This window comes from Zosterops lateralis (genome assembly GCF_965231275.1).
Source record: "Zosterops lateralis genome assembly, chromosome: 3".
NCBI lineage: Eukaryota > Metazoa > Chordata > Aves > Passeriformes > Zosteropidae > Zosterops > Zosterops lateralis.
In genome coordinates, this window is record NC_139764.1 from 22,896,434 (window position 1) to 22,920,794 (window position 24,361).

A 24,361-nucleotide genomic window follows, 5' to 3' on the forward strand; every position below is an offset into this window, starting at 1 on the left:
CCAAGAGGAAGAGACAACCACCTTTCCAGAGTGACAAGCCATTCATTTTGACTTTGGAGAAAGGATTTGAATGCTCTGAGCATACACAGACATGGCCAATATCACTTCCAGCTGCAGAAACTGCTACCAGGGTCTCTGTTTCTTCCTTCTGCCACAGGATACCTGCTGGAGGCGTGGGTATTTCCCTAGGGCCAGCACAGCAAGGCAACTCTCATTGGGTAATGAGGAGCTGAGAAACACAGCCCTTGTGCCTCCACACCAGAGTAGCCCTCAAGCAATGGAGGGAGAAATCAAGGGGCCTGTGACCTGAAGTTATATTAAAGAAAGGTCCTCTAAGAATGTGAATCTTGCCATAGATTGTTCTTTGTGTAATTACCTGGGAGGTAACAGAATACAGCTAAAATGGACCTACACACCTATCAATACCTAGGACAGGTTATTCTTCAGCCATCCTGGTTAAGCAGCACAGCAAGGCTAAAGCTGAGCTGTAGTTCTTGCACACTCAAAGGTTTCTGTGCCTCTTTACACGAAGAAGCTGGAAGGAAGGGTAGAGCCAGACACCCTTTTCCAGCCTCCCATGGAGAGATGTGGGGTTCTCCTCCCTCAATAGCCACAATCCATGAGTCAAGCATGGAAATAGACACCAGTCTGCCCGAGCCAGCTAGCCATGTGATTGAAGACAAAGTTTGTTCCCTACAGATGCAGTAAAAAGAAAACAACAAAATTAAACACATGCAATGCTTCAGGTCTTTATTGTTGCTGTAGAGTAACTGGTACATGGTTAAAACATTCTAATAATATCATCAGTGAAATCTGAAAACTAAGGCTTTCTGTAGGTTTGTAGTGTCCTGGTGTTTCCTTTCACACAGTGCACATATAAAATCAAGTTATAAAAACATTGATTGTTTTAAAACAACACCAATTGATGCAATGCACAAAACTAGGAACTACATTTCCTATGATTAAGACAACACCTTACAGACCAGCTTTGGGCCTTGCAGCTTTGAAGTCAAGAGAAAAATGTCTTGGTCTGACATCCTGCTACCCAGATGAGCCTGATGACACACACAGATAGCAGGATTTCAACCTTCTGTTCTGAGCAGAGAGAAAGAAACCCCCTGATGCTGATGAGGAAACATTTGATTTAGAAAAGGGGAGCAGCATCCTTAAAGCACAGCCTTGATCCCAAACAATGTATGCAAGACCCAGAAAGACCTGTAGGCCCTGCAGACAGAGCTGCTGGGACTACAAGAGAAGGTGAACAGGGACAAGCCTGATACTGAGTGAGATGAGTCCCAGTGCCAATCCATGGAAGAGAGCTATGTGATTCCTGGAGTACTAGCACCTTTATCCCAACAGCATTGAAAAAATTTCCAAAATTTATCCAGCAGAGAATCACAGAATGATTTAGGTGAGAAAAGATCACTGAGTCTAACTGTTAACCCAGCACTGCCAAGTCCACCACTAAACCACGTCCCTAAATGCCATCTTAGTGATCGTTGAAAAGGGAGACAGGGTAGGAACAAAGTAGTCTCCAAGAAATCTCTATATCAGAACCTTTTGATTAAAAATCTACATTTTCACCAGAGGGAAAAAAAAAAATTCAGAGAAAAATCTTCCCCCATCTCCTTAATAATTTTTTAAACACAGAAGCTTCTCTATCCACAAAACTTTTAGTTTTTATTCAACGTTTTTCCCATCTTGCATTTCTAATTGGCCAGGAAAATGATGCATATAATCTAAACATTTACATCAGACACAAAGCCAACACCCCTACCTGTGAGAGGAGGATTCTTCACTTATCACTCACTCTGCATCATGGAGTTGGGCATTGCAACATGACATTGCCTGCTGACAAGCAGATTATTCTTTCTCTTTGATCCAAACACATGAAAAAGGAAGATGAATTACAGATTTTGCAGGATGTTTTTACCACATAACAGTAGGTTACATGTTTGGCTCCAGCTGGAAGAAAATCCCTTATAAGGGTCAGTGATGGATTGCATTGACTTCATTTTCAGAGCTCAACTTTAATTACACAGAGACATAAATCCTGTACTGTGCCATGACCAAGACTCACACTGGTGTTCCTGGTACATCTGATGACACCACAAAGTTCTCTGAATGACTGAGAAAAACATAGCTGGTATTTTGTGTCACCAACACATGGAACCTGTCCTCTGAAGTCATTCCTGAAGATGATGTTAAGGCTATTGGAGTAGGCTGGCTATGGTTACTCCTGGTATGAAAGCACAGCCATGGCTCAGGAGACTGGAAGAAGCCTTTTAGGTCTCCTCTGCATTAACCACAAATGAGGTTTTTAGGTTTTCCCTTGCAGTGGGTTACCCGAATGTGCAGGGTATAAGCTGACGAAAAACCAGGCTATGGAAGTTTAAGCAGCAACCTTGCCTGTGATATCACAGAATTGCTTTAAAAAAAGACCTCAAGGCGCAGAAATGACCTCCTTCCACTCATGACAATGCAATACCAGTTGTCAGGTACACAAATACAAACATGAAAAAATCATTAAGAAACATAACCCTAAATATAAACCTACTCTTATTTATTTTTAAGAAAAAAGGGATTAAAAAATTTGGAGTAAACCAGATGGCTTCAAGTACTTTCCGCATAATAAACAATTAGTTATCATAAGCACAGATTAAAAAAGACTTGTCACCTTGCAAGGGACAGGTTAATAGAGGCTGGTGATTCGTTCAAAACATGGTCTTTGAAACAAACACATTAGACAACAAGCTTAGTGTTGTAATTTAGAAGCACACAGGTGTGTCCACCACGCCGACCCAACACTTGAGATACGCAGCACAGTACGAGAAACATTTTGCACTCTGGACTTTCACATTTCACAGCAACATCACCCAATAAACGGAGCCAGGCCATCTGGGTCCAGCTCAAACAAACCCTCATGCACTAAAAAATAAATATTTAGTAAGTCAGAAAGGTTTTGCAGCAATACAATTGATCAAATTGTCTAAAATTTTGGAGGTTACAAAACAATTTAACCTGAAGACCTGAAGTGTCTCCAAAGTGCTGGCAACGTTTTTGTCTTTTTCTATGTAAGCATGAACATTACTTTTACTATATATGACAAGGGATACACTTGAAAGTGTCTTGTCTGAGTTTAAGCCTTCAGGTTTTATGAATGTCATGAAAATAAGGGAAAGTACTGAAAGTTGTGAAGGAGGTTGAAAAAGTAATGATGTCATCAGGCAAACAAAGCCAGTATGCAAAGGGAAGATGAAGCTCTTCCCTGTGCTAAGTCTAAAACTCCAACCCATCTCTTGTTCCACCAAGGAAAGAACCATTGCATTTCAACAGGTCTGTCTGACATGCATGGAATAAACAGTCTTTCTGCTTATGTACATGGACATGTGAAATGCCAAAGAAGCAATGTGAAAACCAAAATTAGTATTTAAAAAAAATTTTAAAAAAGTGGTAACTTGCCTACTCTGAAAACTAAATAATATGTTTTTGACCCAAGAATGTCTACAAGGATACAAGGAAATCTTTTTGAAAAACATTTTCCAGCTACTTTGAGACAAACAGCTATTTTTGCCTGTGAGAAAAAAATACCAATAAAAAACCAGCTCCCCTATCCTGCAGCTCTGCATACTACAGTAGGAACAAGTCTCCCACAGCTAACAGGGAGACTAGAACAGTATGAAACAGCGAGAGACAAAAACTTAGCTGCACAGGCCTATTAAATAATCAGCAAACACTTAAATGGAGGCAGAGTGAGCACTGTACTGTTTTCTGTACTATGACAAAAGACTGCAAGGCTTAAAAATCCTCCTGAGTGACTAAGACAGAATAGCTGAATAGTTGGTAGGTTCAGTAGTGTTTGGAAAAGCTTATGGAAATATATCACTTCAAAATAAGTTTGAGTATTTTAAATAAAAAAAAGAAACAGAACAACTTCTTCAACTTTCACCTACCATCAAACTTACCAGTTTTCCAAATTCGGTGCTTACTTCACACCAATGTGACTCTAAAGAAATCATACATCTGCCTCTCTTTGCTGAACTGTTTGGGTTTCTACATGAAACATCAGTGCATGTCACATTTATTAATGTCCTTATGATTGTTCAATAATCCAGCAATTTGTTTCTTAATGACAGCAGAATGCAGTTGCTAGCTGCTTGTGAGAGCAACGTCGAAATTACATTCAGAGATTAAAAACTACCATTTTCACATGTAGCAATAACTAACATTTTTCTTTCTCTTCACAGAATCATGTGGAAATGTCTAACAATGGCGATAGTAAAAGACAATTCTCATGCAAAAATTGCTCCCTGTGCATAAAATTTGCAGGGCATCTCAAAACCACCCTTCCTCTAGCCCGGAACTAATTGATTTTTGCTTTTGTGTCGTGAACTTTCTGTTGCTTTTTAAAGTACTGATGGCAAGCGAGTTCAATGAGTTCCAGCCCACCGAATATCTTTTGCTGCACAACGAAGAAGACGATCATGGCGGCAAAGTACCACCGTGCAAAGCTGTACAGGTACAGCAGGGCGAGCATTCCCAGCGGGAACACGGTCCAGTAGAGGAGCGAGGCGCACTTCACTGCCAGGACCCTGAGTTCAGATTTGCAGGGAGGGACAATGCTTTGCCCCGCCGCACTGAAGCATTTGCCACCTTCGTAGAAATGTCGCAGCCTCTCCTCCTTCTCTTCCCAGCGCTGCCGGCACCAAAGCTGCAGCTCCTCCTTGGAAGTGGGCACTGTCTCTATGGGGTATCTCTGGACGTGGAAGTGAATCTCCTTTGGGAAGTTTCCTTTCAAAAGGTGCTTCTCTGTCTGAGGAATGTTTTGGGGGTACGCCACAGTTATGTCATGGATGGCATCGAGATTGTTACCTAGAAGAAAGGTTTGGGAGAAAAAAAGATCAGTACAGATCATGCAACAGTCAGAATATTACTCTGCTTCAAGACATGACTGAAAACTGCCAAAATTATGGCAGAAATCCCAGAGATCCAGTAACTATGCAGACTGTGTTTCATCTGCTAGAATATCTAAAGGCTGGAAGGTCAAACTTTTCCCAATCATTGCCTGTTCTGAATCTGAACAAAAAGCTTTGGGAACAAGATTATACACAGTACAAACTAATGCAGAATTACAATAGTAAGAGAATTAAGTCAAATGTAAAGGAGAGAAGAGGCACATCTGGTCTTGGATAACGAGCGCTGTATGTGAGTCTGATGTTCAGCTGTGTGGGTAAAGACAGCACAGCAAACCATTCAAACAGCAACTGCAGATTAGAAATTCAAGGGGCTATTGATGAAAACCCCCCTACTCTTCATTAGCATGCCTAATTGAGCCAACATTTTTGAAAGGATAACAGTGCTGCCAAAGCAGGGCTTGCTAGAGCATCCTTGTACTAAGTGTTTTTACATTTTGCACTTTCTAAATACTGTCTTTATCCCCCAGCCTCTGAACAGACATTCTTTTTAGATTTCATAAAATAAATTCTGCTAGTGTAAAACTGATCTAAAAATAGGCATGTGGTGCACTGGACGTTGCATAACTGTTAAGTTCTGCCAGCAGTGATTTATGTTGCTGTTTTTATTTGGCTGGCTGGCTCAGGGCAAAATAGAATTGGAGACTAAAAGCTGTCTCCAGTTGCAGCAATTGAAGACTTTTGTTCTCACAGATGATGCCACTTCTTGCAAAGATGATCAAAACCTACTCTTTAGCCCCACTCTTCATTTTCATTTCCTTTCCTTCCCTGGCATTTTGGTTTTCCTTTACAGCCCTAAAAATGACAGGGCCAGAATAGAAAGTTACTTTAAAAGGCCATGTTGAAAATGATGTATTTAAAGTTCAACTCCAAATATCACAAGAGGGGGAAAAACCCTATTCAGCCTTTCAGAGTATTTTATAATTGTGCTGTTTTGAAACAATCTCTCTCGGACAGTTTTGCGGCAGGTTACTTTGGGTTTTAGAAAGATTTATATGGCTCCTTGGACATCTATCAAAGCAAAACTCAATATTCCATCTTTTATCTAGCTCTGCGATCACCTCTGAACTGAGCAGAAATCCCTGTGTCCTGCACAGGTAAAACCTTTCAGATCTCTTTCCAAGAGATGCCAAAATTGATCATGTCTTATAAACTCAGCCCTAAACAAGGGAAATAATTGCCAGCCTGTAGCACCTTAGCACAAAACATTTTAGTTCTGAGAAAGGCTTGCATTTTAACTCCCTATTCCAAATATTTCTGCCATCAGATTTACAGTCATCCTGCAGGACAAACATCCATCCCTTAGTTCTTGGCCCAACCAGGAGAAGGGCTGCTACATAAACCTCCAAGAGACTTCCATCTCTTCCAATTTCCTTCCTCCTGATCCTCCATAGCTCCCCAGGTCTAGTGGAACTTTACCCCAAAAGGAAGGCTAGAAAAGTCCAGCTTTCCTGATATCCTTGCATCAAAAAAGACTTTTATGAAATGAGATTTTGGCCAGACGAGTTTCTTGCACATCTTGCAGTCATTCCTGTCTGGGCAGCTAAACTATCAGTCTGCCAACTACATGAACTACTTGAAAAATGAAGGCTTTACACTTAAGGACCACTGGCATACAGACCACAGATAATAGATCATCAGATCTGCTTAAGACATAGATTTTCTGACTCTGTGCAAACAGGACTGGCAGGACTCCCTGCACTCACATAGTTGGTTTGATCTCTTTACCATGCAGGTGTATTTCTCCCCATGAATTCCTGATCAGGAATAGGAAAGCCTCTACTCCATGCCTATGGATCCATAGCATCCCCACACAAGATACCTTCCAGGAGGGCTTCCCACCAGACAGCAGAAGGTCTAGACAACATTTATGGCTTCCTAGTTAGTCACCCAGAACAAAGCTCAGAGAGCTGCAGAGAGGAGAGTGGACATTACTGTTTCGACATTACACATGGGGAAATAGAGGCAAAGAATCATTACATGACCTGCTCTGTGTGTCCAGCCGGAACCAGTATCTCCTAATTCCAGCTGCAAGGTTCACATATGAAAGTGTATTTTACACAAGAAGAAAAGAAACTTCCGAGGTATATTTAGCATATCTGAAAGAACAGAAACATCAGAAAGAGAGAAGACCAGAATACCAGGTTTCACACGCAAGAGGCCCCTTGCTTGGGTCATCCAGATTTAATAACTCCACACAAATGGCAGCCTGAAGTTTTAATTCCCTGGCAAGGCAAGCTACAAGACAATCTGCTAAAAAGAAGGAAAGCCACAACAGCAGAAAAAGGTAGATCATTCATGAGAAGGGACAAAATTCCCTTAGGCTAGGTTTAATCAGGCAGCTCTGAACATGCACCCTTTGAGCATCTTTACTGTCTCCTTCCCTGTGAAGTTAGGCTTTTGTGTCTGCAATCTAGAGATATCTAACAACATGTATTTCAGATCCATAACAAAGTGCCAGTCAACCAGAAAATCAAGTGATCATAAGTGAAGACATGGGGCAGTCACTGACTTAAGGATGTTTTTCCCATCTGAATTTAAAGACCTGCTTCAATAACCTGTTTCTGCTCATTTTGGAAAAAAAAAAATTCCACAAGGGAAACCACGTCATTCTATGTCTCTAGTGGGTCAAAAAAGAAGTGAGCAAACATATCTGTTCACAGTTCAGAGAAGCTGAGGAGGACAAAACACTTCCTGCGATATTTTCAGTGACATCTGAGGGATCATCTTTATCCTGTGAGTATCCATAACCCCTTGAGGAAGGAATGAAGGACAAAGGAAATCAAATAATGTTCAGAGATTTGCATCTGAAATTCAATTAAGCTAAGAAACTGCCATTTAGGCTAAAATGTCAGGCAGGTAGCCCAGCTCCTCAGCACAAACAGAAACACCAATTTCAGTAGCTTTACAGTCAGTCTCAGACTTTCTTACTGCAGAGGTAGAACTATGTATCCTTCACACTCAAGAATAGTATTTTGTCCTATGCTTTATAAGAGCACCTCAGAAAAGGAAAGCTTACTGCTGTGCTTAGAAATGAATATAAAGTTTATTTCTAATTACTGTTAAGCGGCTGTAAACTGCACAACATTCAGACAATGATTAATGCATGTGGCAGTCTCTATTTTGGGATGACAAAATGCCTCAAAAGCACTATTCTTTAACTTACTGAACTTTCTGTGCCCCAATCAAAGTTATTAATATTTCAGGTCTGTTGATACACGACATTACTTCAGGCGATTACAATGCACAGCTGGTTGCTTTGGGCACTGGACTCAGAGGTGGCACAGGGAGAACTTGACCAGGCTTCAGGACCAAAATATCACCATCAGAGAAAGACAGAGAAAGAAAGTTTTTCTAAAAACACTTCCAAGGAAAAATTAGGACATTTTCTTCCACTACACCAGTTGTTCCATCAGAATTTTTATCCTGCAGTATCTGGCAGCCCGTACTGCTCAGTTTCTGCAACCAGCAAACCTGAGCACACATTCCCAAAATGCTCACACACAATACATGTGCACTATACATGGGCACAGCCAGCCAACATCTTTTATCTCATCACCTATTATAAACTTTACAACCAAGAGCCTCCTACTAGGTTCAAAAAAAGATGTTACAGGTATACTGAAAATTACTTTTAATTGCGCGTTCAATAACACCATGCCAGTACAGTATTTTAATGCTAGGGGAGAAAACCCAGCCTGAATGTAAAAGACAGGATTAAATAATTTTTGGCTTCCTTCAAACACATTCACAAAAAGAATATTGCAGTGCAGCTACAATTGGAGACAACTGCCAGAAGTGAAGCTCAGCCCTACAGCACAATCCCGAGTAAAAATGGGATGGACCCAGGCCCTGGTCCTGGGTGGATGGGCCCATTCCCTGTGCTAAAGCCTTGCTTGGGAGCTCAAGCACAGCCTGTTCCCCAGTTCTGACTCACAACCACAAGGACACTTGCTTGCTCCTACCCAGCGCTGCTGAGCAAGCTCACTGTGAGACAAAGGGATCTGTACGATCACGGCCAAAATAATGACTCAGAACAGGAGCTCTGAAAGACAGAATGACTACCAGTGAGCTAAAACAGAGGATGGCCTCAAGGCAAATCCATGCAATGAACTGCTCAGACTCTCAGAAGCCTCAAAGGTGAATTCTCCTTGATGACTCTCCTTGGCATTAACAGGAAGATCACCCACTTCCATCCCTTGCAAGGATCTCAGCAGCCCTAATTTGTCCTACCTTGGTTATCACTGACATTCCTTTAAACCTCACAAGGATTATACTGGCTCTTTCCTTGCTCTCATCTAGCGGAGAGGATGCTATTCTTAACCAGGGTACATCACAGAACAGCAGCTGATGAGCTGCTGAGCCACCACAGGGAGAAGCACACGGAGATGCTCTCACAACAGAATATTCATTCTTAAATTAAGCTGCTCTATTCAAAGTGGGACCTGTATGTGAAGCCCTTGTCCATTTCACCTCCTAGCTGAATATAACTGCCTTCTGCTGCAAAGTGACACACCTGTCCCTTAACTGCACAGCTCCAGAAAATTCATACATTTCCAGGCTTCCATTAAACACTGGCTGTCACTCGCCCACCTATGTCTTAATATCCTCCACCCTATTCACATTTTCTTAGGAAACCCAACAGGAGGAGGCTTGGCACTTCTGTAAATAAACTGATCAGCAAGATAATGAAAAAAAGATGGAAACAAGTAGAAGAAAACTTGTCAGGTTATACAATATCTGAGTATTGTATGTTAGCCTTAAACACAGATACACTTTTGGACATTAAAACAAAAGCCATTTAAAACTGCTTACTGGGAAATATGACTGTCTCGGATCATGCGATTTGAGTGATTTTTCTCTGAGAACCCAGTATCAGGAGGGAGCAGCTTCAAGGATTTACAGCTCCTCCTGGGAAGTATCATGCTTGTGAGGATTTAAAACTTCAGGCAGCCCTCTTTAAAGCAGCGGTGTCAGCTGGGGTTAATCTAAATCACTTTCAACTCAGTAGTTATTGGAAATCTTTTTTAGGTAAGTGTAGCAATCAAATAAGCAAACAAAAAAAGACAGAATGATAATGCTGCTTTGATTAACAGAGAAGAGTGATCCTGCATACCAATTCTTTCTATAGCTATCTGATTTTCCACTGGCATTGTGATACAAAGAGAGAGGGAGACCTTCCATCTGCTGACACTAAGGAGTTAAGGACACTGCACCTCTGGTCCCTGAAGGTGGGAGCCAGGGGAAAGGACAGCTCTGTCTGCTTTCTGCTGCCCCGCAGGAAGGAAATGTGTTCTGGGCGCTGCATAGAGTAGAGGACTACTGGGATCTCTTACCTCCAGCTCAGACAGTACAAAGATCAAGAGATGTAAGGACATCCTCACAGCTATCAGCAACCATTACACTTTGCTAAACACCTTTAAATCACATAGTATTGCAGCCCGATGCTACATCTCATTAGTATGTAAACAATACCACTAACTGAAGCTGCTGAGAGGGTGATGGTGGGGAGGGAGATCCGCTTTGACTTTGAAATCTCCGTAAATACCTCATTTAATTATTTTAAGACCAGACGGAATGTTATCATCATCTAATCTGATCTCCCGAATGACACAGGAGCTTATGCAGAATGCTTTCGGTTTTGCCATGGGATGTGGTGAGACACACATCCCGCACTGCCCTAAAGCTTTTACCATGAGATAAGCAATCCCTCTAATTAATCAGGGGGGCGTGTACGTGTCTGTGTGCATTATTTTTGTCCTTCTACTTCCTGACCACGCAACTTGGCTAAATTAGGGAGCTGTCTGCTCACAGAGGTAAGTGGTAGTATGATCTGTCAGCCTCGTAAGTTGTTCCTGAACAAACAAAACCTACTTAGTTTCTCAAATCTCAATAGAAAACATGGCTTTTAAAGCTCAAATCTCTTTAGTAGCTGTCTGAATCTTTTCTAATATTTCAATGTACTTTTCAAAGCATGGGTGCTGGAACCAGTAGTATTTTCCAAAATGGTCTCATTACAGAGGCATCTAGTACTAACATTACTACTTGCATCTCATTTTTCCACTCTTACCTGTGACAGCGCCTGAGATTCTCACACCCCAGGCTGGTGTCTGCTAATTGGCTCCAGCAACTGCATCCTGGGCTGCATCCAAAGCAGCGTGGCCAGCAGGTCCAGGGAGGGAATCTGCCCCTCTGCTCTAGTGAGACCCCACTTGGAGTGCTGCAGGCAGCTCTGGGATACCCAGCATTAAAAGGACATGGACATGTTGGAACATGGCCAGTGGAGGCCATGAAGATGCTCAGAGTGCTGGAGCATCTCTGCTACAGATAGGCTGAAGGAGTTGGGGTTGTTCAGCCCGGAGAAGAGCCCTGTGGAGGCCTTAGAGCACCTTCCAGTAGCTGAAGGGGGCTACAAGAGAGCTGGAGAGGGACTTTTTACAAGGCATGTAGTGACAGGACAAACAGGAATGGCTTTAAAGTGATGCAGGGTAGGGTTAGACACTAAGAAGAAATTCCTTACTGTGGGGGTGATAAGGCACTTGTACACATTGGCCCAAAGAAGCTGTGGACACTCCCTCACTCGAAGTGTTCAAGGCCAGCTTAGATGGAGATTGGAGAAACCTGATCTAGGGGAAGGTGTCCCTGCCCATGGCAGAGGGCTTGGAATCAAATGCTCTTTAAGGTCCCTTCCAACCAAAGCGTTCTATGATTTTATGATTCACATCTATTGCTTGAACATGTTTCTCCCCTTGCCCTCTCCATCAGTCAATTAATGAGGACTGCAGGTAAGCCTGCCAGCTCCCTTCCTCCTCTCCAGACCAAATCAGATGGTTTAATATGGAGTAGTCCAGTTATGCTTTGAGAAGTCAGTACTCCAGGAGACCTAAGAGCAGATCAAGAAGCCTCTTATCCTGATCTTCAAGTTGAGATGTATCAAGTGCTAAATTGATCCTTATCTTGTGCATTAAACTGAACAAAAATGCCAGGCATGGGAGTTGAAGCAAAACCAAAAGATTTAGCTCAGAATTATTGCAAGCATTGTTTACACAGCTGTGCTTTACAGGATAAATATAAGTACGGGCTGTGGTGGTGGATTTCATGCATTTGAGGACAGCTTACAACCTTCACTAAGGTTTCAAAGACAAAACTCAGCCTTGCCACCTCTCCAGACTTGAGGCCTCTGACCCTGCTGCTGTCAAAGTCACAGCCAGCTGGTCTGAAACATCTTACGTGGCTCCTGTCCACACAAACCCATTAAAGACTTCAGGAATCAAGGCTGCCTGTTTAAAAGGGGAATCTGTGCAGAGGAGGGAGGGATGTGCATGGTAAAGGGAGGATCCAGCCACAGCAACAGGGAATGATCCCGTGGCTCCGTCCACAAGACTGCTCAGGAGCTCCTCAGTCTTCCTTCCCCAACTCTTGAAGGGTTATTTTACAAATTGCAAAGGAAAAGCTATAAATAAAACACAAAAATATGTGGAGAGAAAGGAATGAAGGGATAAAAAGAGTTGGAATAACAAGTTATTTTCAGTCACTAGAGATGACCAGGCAAAACTGACTCACCACTCTTCACTCTATCATTCCCAAACTATATTTATCAAATCCAGATAACAAAAATGCCATGTTTATTCCCTTGCCTGCATATCTGCTCTCTCCCAGTCTCCACTGCTACAAGTCTTCTCTACACACACATATGGAATTTGGTTTTCATAGGTATGTTACAAGTTAGGTAGAAGAAGACATCGCTGTTTCTAGGCTTATGGGATACCATTGGTTTTTCAAACAGCAAAATGACATTTCATGTAACAGAGAGACACTGACACACTGGTGTGAAACTTTCCAACTCCTCTGAGTTCAAACATGCATTTTCTGGCAAACACTACAGTTTGCCAGAACATGCTACATACAGTACATGCTACACTTCAGTGAAATCTTTTCAAAAAACATCATGTGTACTCTACCTTGTCACGATAAGATGCCTTGCTAGTCAGGCAAAGGCACCTATATTAGGAAATGGCTGAGTTATTTTTATTAAAAAAAAGCTAAACAAGTCATCCAGGTATTCCTGGACAGCTAAGTATCATTACAATTAAGCAAAAATAAGACACCAGATAGCCTTAAAATAAAACATACAGAGCTTATTCTTATCTTTAAATTAACAGAATATCCATCTAATCTGTTTTTCTGTTACTTGTTGGGCATTTCAAATCCCTGGGAAAGAAATAATCCACCCCTGGACATTTCTTTCTCTCTACTTGAATGAACAATCCCTCTCCAACGCAGATGAAACGAAGCATCAATCTCTACAACAGAAAACATATTCCTATTTGAGGTAATCCAGTTCTACCAGAATCCAGCTGTTGTATTTGCAATTTCCATTGCCATTTCTGACTGGTCTCACTGAGTTAACAGTAAAGCAAAACACTCTGGAACAGTTTACATACACAACTGTCATACCAATGATGTTCAGCATTGCAGGATGTTATTGCTAGGTAAACAATCGAGCTGGATTAAACCCTGGAATTTTTGGAGAAGAAAAGTGGCACATTTTTAAAGATGCAAGCAGTAGCAGTATGTATGAACTGCCATGCTGTAGTACAACAGCATATGTAGGCTTTTGGGATCCCAATTAAAATACAAGGGCTAAAGAGGTTATACTTCCCAATCTCCCTGGTCTTCTTATTAGATGTTGTTTAATTCTCTCAATTCTTCCAAAATCCTTGCTCATACTCTTTTCAAATGCTCCTATCTCTTTTCTGTACTTCTAGGATTTGTCAGCATGTAAGGTAGGAATTTTCTCATAATTTTCTCATCATTTTTAATCACTTTCACATTGCCTTAAATAAACATTTTGCCAAACCTGCAGACTGAGCATGCAACTTATTTTGAGTCTTTGGTAAAGTCACTACAAAATTAGTGTGAGTCACTGTGAGTAGAGGAAACTAATTCACCACAGACACTCAGAAGGAAGCAGCTGTGGCAGTTCTTGCTTGGTAATCAACAGATCAAAGTGCACCCCATCTCCTCGGAAATGCCATGGATTCTTGCTCTTCATCAGCCCTCACTTCAGGCCAGTGGAAGGATGGTGCTATGAATAGCACTACACCATCCACCGCTGCATTGCAACAGTAGCAATTAGTAAATAAATGATGACTATTAGAGAAAAGACATTTTATTCTTGGCTTCTAGTGCATTACAACTATTCTTTTTTAAAATTCAAATATAAAGGTCAGCTTCCTTTTCTCACCTTACAGTGTGTTTCTCCCTTTTTCCAGTCACTACAGATGACTACCCCTTCCTTAATTCAGTGCACTTTGCTATCTGTCCTCAGTACCCACAACCAACCGCTAGAGAGAACTCTTCAGCTGCGCACTCACCTGACACGGCCTCCAAACCTGCCCCTTCACACTGTCCCAGGCATCAGTCTCTGGCCTTCAGCAGCCTCAGGAACAGCAGTCTGGAATCAGGGGCCGACTCTGATTCAAGGCAGTACGACAGACTGGCTAGATGATAGACCCAGTACCATTACATTTGGGATACACAACATTGAAAACGCATTTTGAGATTATTTTGTATTATGAATATGGCCTATCCTAAACCAAAACACTAGATGAAAATGTACCCTGCACCAAAAATAGAGTATGAACTGGATATTGAAAAAAACACCTGCTAGCTGCCACCTCAAATATTTGGATGAAGTGCTTCTGCAGATGTCCTGAGCCGATCTCTTGCACGCCTCACCGATTTGTGCTATTGCCATTCTTGGTCACAGTGGTTTGTTTTCATTTCTGTGTACAAAGCAGGAGGAATGCAGAACAGCACCAGCAGCCCCACAAGAAGGCATAATTTCAGCGCACAGAAAATAGTGATGCTTATAAACTCTCTCCAATGGATCTATACACTGAAGCCATATCACGCTTTAGTTTAACCTTGATTTTGAAACTCAGGACAAGGATTTTGCTCTGAAAATATTTCATTCTCTGCTGTTAGAAGAACTTCTGTCAGGAGCATCTGTTTCATTATCTGAATTTTCAGCTGAGGCATATTTACACAGAAATGAGCTCATCTATACATCTCAGGGAGAGAAAACTGTTTGGGGTAGAAAAGCACTCAAGTTTCAACTCAGTAGCAAAGCCCTAGTCATGAAAGAGTCAAGAAAACAGAGCCTCTAATATACTTTAATCTTCCCTTCTTTATTGTAACCCTCTAGATGTAACCCTTTAGACCCTTGAAATTCAACTCTAACACTGCTAATTCAATTTCCATGTTTTTTTTTCCACTGCTGGCTGACCACACAAACCATAGAGCCCCCTGAAACAAGAGTGTACAACACTGTGTAAAACAGGCATTTAGACCCATGGCTGCCTGCATCAAGATATGAACTTGTACATCCCAATCCCCTGGTGCTAAAACAGTTTCCACCAGATCATGATACACACAAGTGAACAAATCTTATTAAATTTAATCAGCCCAGTACTTGGGGGAGCCATCTTAATCAGAAAGGGATTTAATGAAAAGCCGCAACACCAATGAATACTCTTTAATTACGACTGACTAATATTTATCCACAAAGAGGAATTTGTTTCAGGATTAGTCTGGGACCTGGAAGAAGCCAAAGACATCAATTTAATAATGGAATGCCTAATTAAAGTATAATGGAAACCTAATTGTGATATACTGCTTTGTAGTGCACATGATTTATTTAGAACAATTGCTTTTCACTGGGCTCATTAGGGAAAGTTAAACAAAACACGATAGTAAAAAAAGAAGAGGGAAAAACAGACACACTGGAACTTCCAAGATGATTATAATCAACTGATGAAAGACAGTGACATATTTGTCAGATAAAACACTGCCATCCCTCCGCAGGCTGTGATTAAACTTTCTAAAAAGGATAATGATTGTATAGTTTCTTTCCTCCCTAATGACACAGGATCAGACCCAAACCCTATTGCTGCTACTTAGTGGAGCTCCTCTGATGGAAATAAGCCATTATGTTAAAGGGTCTGATGGCGTCAGGATCCTCTTCATGCAGAGAAACCTCACATAACACAAGCAACCTCCCAGCTACTATGGAAAGAGAAGGGAAAAGCAGTGCAGGCCCCTCCATCCCTTCTTACCTGTAGGAATTGACTGCAGGACTGACTGCTCCTGATCAGGATGCACTTCTTTAAGAAGGGCTGGCCCTACAGGTATCCGTAGCACATAACTGAATGTCTCCTGTGTTTTTTTTTCCTGAATAAAAAATAATAAGCTGCCCAATCCACTCTTCTTGCAAAACCAAACATCCTCTTGATAGCATCCTGGTGGCACTGGCATGGTGGCCCCCACAGAATACCGGGCTAGTTGCTACCCCTCCCTTCAAGCCAAGGTGAAGGACATGCCCTGTTTATTCCGCAGTACATTTCTAGAGTGTCAGAGCAAACAGTGTTTCTTCCCTTTACTGGTAAAATGGTAGGAGAACTGAAGGCAGTGCTCCTCTACCCAGCGATGCCCTGCAGAAAAGAGACATAAGGAGGACCAGGAGCAGATAAGCTTCCTCTGACAGTGACTGCTGGAAGCACTGAACAATTCTCTCAGCTCCAGCTCAGTTATGGTGATGTGAGAATGGCTGTACCCACAGCAGCTGTCATGACAATGCCATAGAAAAGAGAAAGGGATGCTACATACCATGGGATGTGTGAAAACAGAGTATCATGTCCTTACAGATGCATGAGGGATTGCAGCCTTCGTTTTAAATTTTAATGCACAGCAACAAAAAGATCTGTCTCCAGTGATAAAATGATTTGCTAATGTTTTTTCCCAACTACTGGTATTCATAGAGATGCTTAGAAAAATTACACTTAAGTCAATCCCTTGAATGAAAATGAATGAAGACTGGACAGTCATTCCTGTGCCCAGACAGAAGCTGAATTTTGGGCACCCATCTTGTTCTTTCACATGTGTGAAGCTGTCAGTCTGTCAGCCAGAGAAGTAAAAACTGAATTCCTTTTGCAAGGGCAGTGAAAGAGTCAGATACAGGCCAGTGGTTTGTCTTCAGATCTGGTCTCAATGTTGCAAGAACAAGGCCAAGAGAGACCACTTACTCCAGTATGCAATGGCCCAACACTAAGCCAATGTCCTCCTCTGCTCAAAGCAAAGGCAACCAGGTTTAGGGTCATCCTCTATGCCTTGTACCTTCACATTAAAGATGTTACACAGCTGTGTTCTGCTGGTTTTTATACTGATCAGAAGGCAAACCCATGCTGGCAGCTGAAGTCACAGATGAGAAATGCAGTAAATCCTTCTTGTAGAGGCATCTTTGAACAGAAGTCTAAAACTGGTTTCCTGAAAACATCTGCTGTAAACTTCCATTTCTGAACTCCAGTGGAACATTTAACTCCATTAGCACTGCATGCTAGAGAACACTGAAAGCACTCATTACTAATGTTTTTAACATTGCTTTTTAACACAAATATGAGTATGTACATAACTAAACCACAATGAATAGAATCAACTTAGGCAGTTGAATTTATTTCATAGGAATTACAGAAACAAATGGCCTGCAGTTTAAAAAGCCCATTGTTGTCAGTACACAATTGTTTTCCTTAAATATTTTAACTCAAGGAAAAATGTAGTCCTCTAAATTTCACACAGTGCATGGAGAGGACAATACTTAATTAAGGGGAGAAACTATGTGTCACAACAGAAAATTCTTCTGAGCAATGTTTTCCAGAAATGCACTTTGCTATCCCTAACAATTTGAGTTCAGAAACATTTTCCTTCAAAACTACCTGAACAATAAATCCATCTGCATGTTGCTCCCCTAAGGCTTACTACTGAAAGCACAAAAGGTATCACGAGACTCCTCATTCCACAGCTTCCTCCACTGGAGATCTCAAGCTGTACACTTACAGCAAACCGATGGGAAACACTCGCACTGGGAGGACATCCCAGAAAATTCCATGTTCCTCAGCAGAATGTTGCTATTTTCCCTCAAGTGCTCCTGAACATAACCCTGTTCACTGCAAACATTTAGCCTTGCTAAAATTCTGCTTCAGTGCCCATGGACAAGCTACACACCATCTGCACAGCCTTCAGGGGAAGACTGCTATTCCTATTCCTATTTGGCCTATGGACACAAACAGCGGTGGAGGGCTTCCCTCAGGTAGGAGGGAAAGGACAAGAGACCTCCTGAACACCACTAAACACACCAACACCTCTGCTCTGGAGGAATGAGAGCCAAGGAAGAAACCCAGCCCAGGGCTGATGTAAAACTCTCAACTGCCTGCAGGAAGGCTCTGCTGTGGTATAGCACGATGTCTTCACCAGGTGCAAATGGATGTCTCCCATGTTCCATCCCATCTTCCAGTGGGAAGGGAAAAGGGTTGCCTTACAAACGGGAACAAAGAAGTTGCCATTGGGTCACACAGCAGGTCAACAAAGGTGGTGAGAGAGATGAAGTTTATCTGAAGAGCATAATCTCTCTTCAGAGGAAAAGTCAGGCTTTTCAAGAGCTGCTGAATGATGAACTGCTAGTTAGTCTTCCAAAAATAAACAACGAGGTGGGTGATGAAAAACCCAGTGTAGCTTGGCTGAGCAAAGATAGTTTAGCTCTAAGAGGTAATTCTGGTCAAAACCTTTCTCTCTTTGGGTAAACACAAGTCAAGGAGAACTTCAGTAGCTTTGATATACTTCTTGAAACATGGAATGCATGGAATGCTGAAACCTATAGTCCACCACTCAGTATATTTGCTGCCTAAGCAATGGTGACACAAACTACCTCCCACCAACTCTTCCATCTGTCCTGCTTCCAAGAGCACTAAAACAAATAAACACACCAAACAATAAGCAATTATAGCATGAATATCTCTGGAACTACACACACTTAGTGACTGAGACAAAAGAAACGCAAACCAAACAGTAAGACCTCTTATTTTTATTCTCCCAATGTCATGTCAATCCACAGTCACGAGTTCATTAAGTGATGACAGCAATATTAACTGTGTTGCTCTATCATAGAAACGGCCTTTCAAATATCCAGACTACAACAAAATTCATTTGACCATCTGATGACAACTGTCCAAGCACCTGCAGTAACTCATGTTTAAGTGGCCTGCACACCAAAGTGATAAATTCTTTGATTAGCTTATAAGACATTTTGTAAGACAAATCAAAACAGTGTTACAAGAGTGAGTATGCTGTTGCAATAACAGCTAATGTCTTCAGTTACAAATGGAATAATTTTCTAGATCAGTCTGTGATCTGAGAAGTCGTCATAGTATCACTCCACTCACCAACTGCAGACATGAATGAATAATTCTATCCATAGAGTAAAACCCTGGCACATTTTGGCATTCTAAATTGACTAGTACATTGAGTTATGGCACTGCCTGTGATGAAATAACATTGTAGGCAAGAGCCCCAAGATGGAAATGAATTGGCCACTGTCCATCTGTCTTCACTGACTTTCAAAAAACTTCTCCCTCGACACTAAGAGTGAAAAATTAGGTACCAACATGTTTTTAGACTCATTGGTAAATTATCTTACTTAATCTGAAATAGGAAATTTATAGAAGTCTGGAACACTAGCTTTATTAACACCCTTTAAGCTATTTTGGCTACTTCTCAGTTATAATTGCAGGGCACATTTCTATATTGCTCCCTGTACTACACATCTCCGGAGAAGTAGCAGAGATGTACACAGTAGTAGACTGATAAAGCTACAGCTCCACTGCTCTCCTGGCAGGCAGGAGGCCAAATTAGCTACCTGTTCCTAGTTACTTATCAGGAGCACCACCCTGGGGCAAGCTGCAGGGAAATCCCACTGAGACTCTCAGAGGGAAAACTTCGGATGAGTCCAGTGCTTAGCAAGGAAGCCCTCCTTAATTTGCTGTACTGGGACCTGGTGGTCTTCGTCCCCTCCAGCCAGGTTAACACCAGGCAGACCGTACACATTGTCCAAGGTCCTGCACAGAAGGGCCTTGGCACTACATGCTAGTGGGGCCTCAGTGGGATTTGTACAGCGCCTGAAGTGACAGGATCTGCCAGGGGAGAAGAGGACCGTGCTACTGACTGCTGTCACCAGCCCAGACACAAGTGTGCCACCGCAGCCCTCTGGCTGAGCACAGCACCCCTAAGCCAGGCAGCTCCATCAGCAATGGGTCCTGAGAAGCCCAGGCCCTGAGGTTTGGATTTACCATCTGCAACAGGAGCAAACAGCTCATCCATCTACAGATGCCACAGGCACACTAAAACACAATAATCATTTACACAGTAGTTGGAAAAATACCCAAGAGTGCTTGTACTATTAAAAAAGAACGGCATGCAATAAAAGGGGAAAAGACCAGATGAAAAATTACCTTATCTTGTTTTCCTGCACTGAAGACACACTTCTACTGCCAACAGTTGAACTCAAACTATGATGTACAAATTTGAAGGACACAACCAGAAATGTATCCCCTAAAGCAAGATGAAGATGACTAAATGATGAGGAAGTACATATTATCAAGGAAGGATTCCAAAACTGAGAAGACCATCATTCTGTTCTGTCATAAGCAGGACCTCAACTAAAAATGTTGATGCTACAGCTGATCTACATAGCTGCTTCTGATTTATCATACATTGCTTTCCCTTCATGATCCATGGTCTGAAAATGTTAGCCAGTAACAATACCTATCTCATTTTTAAATACTGAAAAAGGGAACAGCAGAGCAAAATACCAGTAAATGCATGATGCCCTGAATTCCTGACTCTTAAGTATACATTCTCAAAGGGCTGTTTTAAGAAAATATTTACTTTTTGGTTGTTATGGTGATCATCTTTTCGCAGCAGTTTATAAAAATAGGGATGGCTAAAAATAAAAATCCAAAGAACCTAAGGCATCAGAAAGGAATATGGCATGCAGATTTGTCTGCTTCAGAATAAATCTGCATATAGTGTCCTGCAGCAGCACGTTTTACAAAGGGAATTAAAGCCATGAAATTAACATTTTAATGAAGTAGAGAGACCATTGACGTCAGGACTACTCACTGATTGTTGCTTCCAGGTGGCCTAATGAGATGAAAATGAAGTTTATATCTTCAGCTAGTCTAAGCCAGCCTTGTTTTGTGACTGTGATTGAATTTAAATGAGAAGATACTGCTGTGTGCAAACATGTCTAGGCTGGTAAGTAGCCTTATCAAATCTAGGCATAATAAATGCTTGATTTTAAATATTTTATGTTAAGAAAAGGGATTTCAGTCTTCCTTTCACAATTCAACACAAATGCAGAGCCCAAGTCTTATCATTAATTGTATAGCATGCCATAGCTTTTGTGCTGGTTGCTCCAGGAATCCCCATATAAAATTTTTACTGCAAGATGTGCTCATTTATCTATCCAGGCACAGAAAACATTCTGCTTACGAAGGTGAAATAGGAAATTGTAAATCCAGCATAGCCTGTGGATAACCCACAGTGAGACGTTTTGGCACCAGGGGCATGTCAGGCATTACGGCACACTGATGGAAATGTGAGACCACCATACATTGTGAAACACAATAAACAAGGAACTGCAGCACATCATGAATTCCATGTTCCTAAACGCCACTGAGAGCGCTGTGTTTCATTTTCTGTCTTCACTATCCATAGTGAATAGACGTGTATAAATATTATACACATTATTTTTTATTAGAGGAATGGATTGACACTGGTTTTGCTGTAAATACTGTATTTCTGCCTAGAGAACAAGACAATCATCATGCTGGGGACATACCTTCACAATTTCTGTGAAATCCTGTGAATAGTTTAGTACTGTTTCACTTTCAACCCCTTGACACCATATCAAAAAATAAATAAAAAACCTAACCCAAAGCCAGTTCTTAAGACTACACATATTATTTAGGTCTAATTCTCACTTAATTCCTGGCTTGACACATTGTGAAGTAGTCTTCAACAGTTCTAATTTCTCACTTCTGACATGCAATCTGCTACTGCTGTTATAACTGATCAGCAGTAGGGACTGGAGCAGGGCTAGAGAAACACAAAAAGTAAATTGCTTGGCTTTCCAGCTCTTCTCTGTAATCTAGAGCTAAAGAAGTATGAGGGGATTTATTTTTGATATTCTCTGTTTTGTCCATTACAACATACATAGTTTCAGGTTCATTGCAAGAAAAAAGGTAGCCCATCAACAGCTCCTTGCTCTTTTTAAAATCTAAAAATCTCACAGGAAAGCCCCTTGTTTCTCTGTAAGATGGGACCACTAATATTTACTACTTTCAGCAGAATGGTTGTAAGTGTTTTATAGACATCAGCTTTCCAGGAAAGATGCATTTCTGGATACAATATGTATATTTACATTCCGATTTTTTTTCCCCCATGGGAACAAGGACTGTTGCACATGGATTACATATGACTCTGTAACTAATATTAAAAAATGGCCCCATTGGTAATGTAAGTAATACCACGCTAAGCTTCCCCTAACCCCTACACAGCATGGCCAAACAATCTTCCTGCCTGTGAAGGTGGAAATTTCCAAAAATTTCTTCCTGTTTGAGATCTTGAGATCTCCAAGAAAGATGGTAGGGGTCTTTTTATAAAGTCATGTAGTGGCACAAGGAAGAATGTTTTAAATTGAAAGAGGGTAGGTTTAAGTTAGGTACTAGGAAGAAATTCTTCACTGTGAGGGTGGTGAGGCACTGGCACAGGTTGCCCAGAGAAGCTGTGGCTGCCCCATCCCTGGAATTGTTCAAGGCCAGGCTGGATGGGGCTCTGAGCAACCTGCTGTAGTGGGAGGTGTCCCTGGAAGGGGGCTAGAACAAGATGATCTTTAAGGTCCCTTCCAACCGAAACGATTCTGTGACTCTGTGATCTTACAAGGTATGAGGCACAGAGAGATTGTTTGGAAGGACTTCATGGGATGTGCTCCATGCCCTGCAATAGGAAAGGGAAAGGGACTGCTGGGAGCAGGAGATATAGCTGGCAGAAACATAAGGGGGGTGCTTGTGTACCATCAGCACAATGACCCATTTTCTCACAGGCAAATAAACACATCTGAGCTCAGGACTGCTCTCTGCCCCCTGGGAACACCTTGAATATGGATCTTCTGATCCACTGCTTGTACTCCTTTAATTGTGGAGACAACTGTTCTGCAGAAGAGCATGAATGCTCCGTGTACTATCAAACCAGAAGTGCAGCTTGTTCAGTCTGACAGAATACACCTTTCCCTCCAAAAGGAGGTTTTAAGCCACGTTTATCCTTGGCATGCAGGTGATAACAAATCCAGTAGTATCCCATGTCTGAAAGAAACTATCTTGCCGTCTCCTGTCCCACGCTGGATGCTCCCTTTGCTTCACCATATCCTACACTGAGTCCTTTCAGCATGTGGAGTCAGCAGAAGCCAGACCTGCCAAAGAGCTGTACTGGGGCTGCTGAGGAATCTGAACCCCTGACTCTGGATAGAGGTGGGACACAAGTATTCCTACTGCTAGCCTGTGGAGCCAGGGAAGTTCATCAGGCTGGATGCTATAGGAACAGTATGTTTTCTTATTAGAAAACCCTTCCTTCATCCACCAAAGAGGGTAAGTGCTGTTTCCCCCACCCATCCAAGATGTGGGTCCAGGCTTGTCTTCTCATGGCAGAAGACCCAACCTGCAGCTGACATCTGTTGTGTTGGTAAGATGCAAAAACAAGATTACATAGAATACAGCAATTCATATGCATTCTGGGCCAAGGGTTGGGACATTTTTTCTTCATTATTCTCCCATTGCCTAGAGAAGCATTTTCCTCTATTAGTTGCTATTGCATAGAACAGCATCTGGAACAAGTTAGGTAGCCAGAGGAGAGTAGCAGACATGAGCTCAGTGTGTTCCCAAGACCTGATTTTCAGAGATACAACACACCTGCAGCTTTCAGCAAATTCATCACAGAGCTAAAGGGCTCAAAGGTATCTGAAAAAATCAAGCCCATGCTGATTAAACCCTCTTGGGAAGTATGCCACTGCTTTGTACACACCAGCTAAATGCTCGGCAGACTTAGGAACATTTGCTCCAAGTATGGATTGCAGTATTTCAGCCTGGGAGGTGACAAAGACATGAATAACCTCAGCAAGATCCTCATCTGAGAAGGATGTTCACAAATTCCTGGCTAGCAACAGATGGAAAAACAAAGGCATGGAACCACAGCTGTTCCTTTTCTGAAATGGTGAAGGGCCCAAGAGGACCTCAAACTCCAGCAGAAGTGAGGGGCACACCCTCCCTCCTCCCTCCAGAGGTGTAGGCAGCACTCACTCCATCCCTGTAAACACGCACATCACTGCTGCTCAGAACCCAACCTCTTCACCACTGACAAAACACTAGAGAGACTGGACTATAGGTCAGGTACCTGCTTCATGTGCTTTATCACAAACATGCCCAAACTAGGTGAGAAGAAAA

At 41.9% G+C, this 24,361-nt stretch overlaps 1 protein-coding gene across 3 annotated transcripts in view; it reads right to left on the reverse strand.

Moving 5' to 3' along the window:
* Positions 1–733: 733 nt before the first annotated feature.
* Positions 734–24,361, reverse strand: part of LCLAT1 (lysocardiolipin acyltransferase 1) — a 168,940-nt gene continuing 145,312 nt past the window's right edge. For all 3 annotated transcript variants that reach the window (XM_083857689.1, XM_083857687.1, XM_083857688.1), the window contains exon 6: positions 734–4,872. In XM_083857689.1, coding sequence (XP_083713815.1) covers positions 4,364–4,872 — 509 coding nt within the window. In that variant the 3' untranslated portion in view covers positions 734–4,363. The remainder of the gene's footprint in view (positions 4,873–24,361) is intronic.